Source organism: Varroa jacobsoni, unplaced genomic scaffold (assembly GCF_002532875.2).
Source record: "Varroa jacobsoni isolate VJ856 unplaced genomic scaffold, vjacob_1.0 scaffold_249, whole genome shotgun sequence".
NCBI classification, from domain to species: domain Eukaryota; kingdom Metazoa; phylum Arthropoda; class Arachnida; order Mesostigmata; family Varroidae; genus Varroa; species Varroa jacobsoni.
The window spans coordinates 106,770-112,161 of record NW_019213151.1 but is presented as its reverse complement, the minus strand read 5'-3'; the positions used below and the strand labels follow the sequence as shown (position 1 = coordinate 112,161).

General features: G+C 37.3%; 1 protein-coding gene across 1 annotated transcript; it reads right to left on the bottom strand.

Moving 5' to 3' along the window:
- Positions 1 to 1,816: 1,816 nt before the first annotated feature.
- mRpL51 (mitochondrial ribosomal protein L51) lies at positions 1,817 to 4,140 on the bottom strand. The gene is made up of 4 exons (XM_022829966.2): positions 3,913 to 4,140; positions 2,705 to 2,910; positions 2,466 to 2,542; positions 1,817 to 2,168 (listed from the first exon to the last, which is right to left on the bottom strand). The coding sequence occupies exons 1-4, from the start codon at positions 4,023 to 4,025 to the stop codon at positions 2,031 to 2,033; spliced, it is 534 nt and encodes a 177-aa protein (XP_022685701.1). The 5' UTR covers positions 4,026 to 4,140; the 3' UTR covers positions 1,817 to 2,030.
- Between the last annotated feature and the right edge of the window lie 1,252 nt (positions 4,141 to 5,392).

Below are 5,392 nucleotides of genomic sequence, written 5' to 3'. Positions count from 1 at the left end.
TATTTACAAATTCACACAAATACAAATCTAAGTTATGGTTTCTCCGAATAGCTATTATATGTAATGTATTAAGTTGACATGATGAATTGGAAGTTTCACGTAGGTGATAGTAATGGATGATTCTGTATGCGTCGGAGTGGGTGTTGCTACATGATATTCTGTCATGCTAAAGAGGAAGAGAGAAACTGAGCTAGAGAGGACGAAAATAGTGATATACTGAACTGCGAAGGGTATAGAGGAATCTTAGACGAGGTCAAACGTTACGAAGTCGTTATATTGATTACGATTATAATATTATCGGCTTGGAAATCTATAGGAAACGGGAAAAACATTGTAGGAAAAAATACAAACAACTAAGAAATGAAGTGTGACAATTAATAAGCATAAAAGGGATACTGATAACGAAAAATAATGAAAACTATGAAAAATGTATTTTGTTTGACAGCATCAAGAAGCAGACGCTACAGCGTTCTCTGCTTTTATACACATATAGCTCCTCTTCTAAATGGCAACACAAATAGCAAAAAGCGCCTGCACATTTACACATTACTAAGACTACATATAACCGCCTATGCCGGACAATCTACCCTACCCATGGCCCTCAATAATTCAACCGGATTTACCCAACATTATTCTAATATTGGCGGCAGTTTTTATCAATTCGTGTTACTTCCCTGTATAATTATGGACCTAAAAAAAAGAACGGATAAAACAAAGCCTACATTATTTTCGTCTGTTCAAGACATGACCTAATTAATAGTATATATTTATATCTAATCAAAAGTTACTTGTGAAAGGCAACGGAGACGGCAGGCCGAACGATGACGAGTGTAATGAGCGTAGGCTGGTTGAGAGATAGATGATAATGGAGTCTGCTAGTCTGCAGAGAAAAAAAGAAGCGATCGACAAGCGAACATTTTGAGGATATGGCTGGACACACAGGTAAAGCACGCCTGCGATGCTTTGATGTCAAGTCAAATAAATCGAGAACAGCATTACTGTATGTGCCATATGAGGTAGTGATAGCAACAGAAAATAATAGGTGTTGAAAGATGATAGCGACATCAGCTTTCCTGTTTAATAAAAAACGAAAAAATATAATGGTGAATTATATAAGAAACGTGTTCCTTCACTTATGATGATACTGTATATTAGCAACCCAACAATCTATATATATGCTTGAGTATTATTGCATGATTAAACTCCTATATATATATATATATATATATATATATATATATGTAAACTTTCTAGAGAGCTGCTTATAAAACGAGAATACTTGTTTATTTTTTTTGACCTGAGAGTAACGGCTATCTACTTGGAAAATCACCGCCTCTGACCTAACAAATCCAAACCTGGTGCTGGCAAAAGTGGGCCATACTTCTCAAAACACAAAGACCTTTTCGAAAACGAACTTGAAAAAAATCATAAAAACGTACTTTCTCCATCTCTCTATCATGACGAGGAAGTCGAACCTAATAATGTCAACTAAAAAAGTACATTATAAACTCTATTTGATCTACCTAAGCGAACTACATTGCTTCAGCAGAGTTGGAAGCTTTACTTTCATCGAGCTTTTTTCTCTAATACACACTGGTTGCACTATTATTTTAGAAAAGAAAATTGTCTGAAAGAATATAAACCGCAAACCAAGAAATCTCTAGCTTCTTCTCCTTGCTACACGGCTAGTTTGACCTACAAAAAAACAGTTCACTTATTCCACACTTTCTAAGATTCGTTTGTGATTTGTCTAATATGGGCAAATATCGGCTGTATTTGTTTAGTCGGCGCTATTTCTACATTAAGCCTACATTGATGTAAATTAATATTTTTATTTATAATTATAATAATAATATGCAATTCAAGCAACTCTTCCGTTCATCCTTTTTTCGTGACAGTTATACCGTTTCATCGATTATGAATTTGCTAAATGTTTACTACAACAATTGCCGGCGGCCAATTACGCATACTCTAAAATAGTCGCTGGCATCTGTTTGGCAATTGTGAAAATATGGTCAAGGAAAATATGGCTACGTTTTAGTTTTGTTATTCAATTTCTTGAAAAGAAATCTAATTCGGTAACTCAAGTCATGGAAGCTTTTAGGCCTGGTAACCTTCCAGTGAGCGAACTGTTGGCGTTTCAATAGAAGCATTTGGTATTCGTTGCCCTGAAACAATATTGAAAATAGGTCATCAATATACATACAAAATACAAAAAGACTGCAGTTGTATAATAGGCAATACTTATAACCGATTAAACTATAATAAACCCATTATCTAGTAAATGCTTTATGTTATTAGTAGGGGGCATATTAATAAAAGTAGTCAGATCAAAGGCTTGCTTTGTGAACCATCAGTATGTTCCCTTCCATAATCTAAAATCACGAAAGCATTTTAAAGAAAAGTTGCTCCAGAAACTCACTGATTAAAAGACTGTCCATCAAATTAAAACTTAGCTTTCTTACTTGGAATCCGCGAAGCCATGGAGGTACACCCTGCATGTTGTCAGTGGGCCGTGCTTTGCCCGGTTCGCCAAGAATATCTATAACGAACATCAGAATCCGAGCATTAGTTTCTCGGCGCAAACTGGGGATGGCTTTTTTAAACAAAAAGGTACTTGTAAAATCTTTTCCCTGGATTAACTGAAACTGAAGCACACATGTACGTGTATATTTATGCCAGTGTATCCTCAACTTTTACGTACCGATATAGTCGTTCTGACCAAACAAAGCTCTCTTTTCCGTCCACGCGTTTTTAGGTTTGTATGCCTTCAGTGTATTGATGGGCTCTGGTGAATCTTGTAACCTTGGCAAGAATCCGATTTCTGCTATTTTGGTTTCGTAACCGAAACGCCTGAGCTTGCGATTGCCCCTGACGCTCTCGGTCTCGTATTTGTGGAGATCTGTTAGTCTGTAATGCGGAAAACGCACAAAAACTGCGTGACATTCGTTTTTTATGTAAAACAAGCTACAATCTTGAGGTAATGATTCGCATAGAAATATCTATTTGTCACAAAAGTTGCTTGATACGTCAGTGCATTTTGCGTGTAAATTCTAATACCGAGGTAGTAATGTACTCAAATCGTTCTTCTCAACTCCCTCAGCATTTGTTAACTTTTCACGTCGTTTAAAGAGCTCTAGTACAAACAAGGATGTTGATGCGCTCCTTGAAAGTACCTTAAAATAATATTTTTAGCATAGTAACCTTATTCGACAAGGAAATTAGTAAAGAAACTACGATTATTTTATGCTCTTATTTTTATTATCTTATTATATATTGTTATTATCTGAAGATGATTTATGTTCTTGATTGATCGTATGTATGATAGTTGTACTTAGCTAAATGGAAGTATACGGCACATTAGGCAGAACTGATCGACCGCTATCGATAGACTGGTATAGAATACGCGTAGAGATAATTTATACTTAAGTTCGAATTCTAGTTCGCCCAATCAGAACAAGACTTGCACGTTTGTTCTCGTCAAAATTATGCCCTTAGCTTTTCGATTTTTAGCTCATTGAAGAGAATAAGTCTAGAGCAGGAGCAAAAGTGCAATAAAAGAAAAAAAAGAGTTAAGTACTCATCGATAAACAGCTGGTGGCCCATAAGTTAAGCTCACTTTCTGATTGAATCGTTCACAGTACTAGTGTATATTACATTGACGTCGCAACCAAAACACTGCCTATGTGATCAGTCCTTGTTTCTACTTACACCGCAGGCCTACTAATTAAATTGGGGCATACGAGCATACATGAAACGCCAAATTTTTCAATAGGTCTCAAATCATATAGCCACAAAGAAACACCGATCGAAAGGCACTATTAAAAGATAGGAAAAAGTGAATATAAATAAAGGAACAAAGAGTGATTATTGTTATTCCTGTTGTTACTATTTACAAAAATTGACTCTAACTTTGTCGGTTTTACGTGATCGCTTTTCAGACTGAACAGCTTCACCGATGAGCAGATACGCCTCGTGGTGGCGCCTCGCACCAATGTGCTGAAGTTTTTCACTGAAGCTAACATATTTTCTTCCTTTTCGAAAATTTATGTAAGATTCGCCAACCATCGATAATGTCGGATTTCACGCACCGCGCAGATAGTACCGGGTCAGTGCTTGCAGTTCGGTAATTCGAATCTGTCGATGAACGAATTGTTGTTTACTACAAGGAGCACCATGCGGAGAGGGGCGCGTGTTGATCCAAGGCCAAAAGGCGCGCGGGGTAAGCAGGGCTCTGCCTTTTATGGTATTGTTGTTGAAGTTGCAGGGTGTACGGACTCGAAAATGAAAAAAGGATTGGTTTTTACCAGTGTTGCTAATAGCCTATTCAGTCGCGGCCATCGCTTAGCATCTAACAGTGGTTTCTTTGCTAATTCCACACGAAATTATTTAGGTACGGTTTACCTCAGAACGAGTATCTCCATATTTTGTGGCTTTCAGGTGAGCCTTTTATTATAAACCATATTATGTTTGTGAGTTTAAATGCACAAATGGATATTTAAGACCAAATTTCGCTATCTTTCTTGTTTCGTTATTTTACAGTCTTTTAATATGAATACTGTTTCAAATTGGACATTGATGAAAAATGATGGAACTTGACAGGACAAGCCAAAATTTGACCTTAGTGACTTTATTAATTTTTTTAACGACCCGTAACCATCTTCGTAAGAGAAAAGTTGCTCTCAGCTAACTTCAGGAGATAATTGGCCGTTCTCGCGGTTCACTGGTTGGTAATAGGTCAAATCGTAGGGAAGAAAATTGACTAACGTAATTATTGCTCGATATGTTTTCGTGCGGTCGATTTGCATGCTTTTATATTTTCTGCAATATGACAGAGGTTTAAACATAGGTCTCGACCTAGTGTGAATGAGAATTTCAGCGTCCTCATAGCCAAAGAGACGATTTTTGCACATGCTTATCGTTGACGCTGACGTTACCACTCCGAAAACCAACAAATGACTTTCTGACCGTGTAACCGGCTACATAGTGGATCAACTTTTCTCCCAACAAATTTTCTCAAAAATGTAATTTTTGAACTGCACTGAGGCTTGCCGACAAACAAAACCTCGGAATCGACAGTAAGTACACTTCTGAAATGTCTATTTTTGAAGGTTTGCATAAGTTAAGCGAAGCGTGCAATTGAACCGAACGCGGCGCCAAAGTAAGACCACAAAACAACCCTACATAAAGAACCGCCTTTTTCCCCTCACAGACCTTCGTCTGTGCGGAACATGTGCGAAAACTCAATGTTTATGGAAAATTTATTTATGAAAAAACAATATGTGCAGGTACTCAAGTAACTTCGACTATGCGCCGCCCGAGAAGGAGGTTTTGTTTAATTTGCTAACTAAAGAGACACCGGAGACCTTCTACCTGGGCAAGCTGGTTACGT

Excerpts from the sequence above, each read along its gene's own strand:
- mRpL51 (XM_022829966.2), bottom strand. The coding sequence starts at position 4,025 with ATGTTAGCTTCAGTGAAAAACTTCAGCACATTGGTGCGAGGCGCCACC. Across the intron at positions 2,543-2,704 it reads TGGTCAGAACGACTATATCG|ATATTCTTGGCGAACCGGGC; the intron begins GTACGTAAAAGT and ends TGTTCGTTATAG. Across the intron at positions 2,169-2,465 it reads CATGGCTTCGCGGATTCCAA|GGCAACGAATACCAAATGCT; the intron begins GTAAGAAAGCTA and ends ATATTGTTTCAG.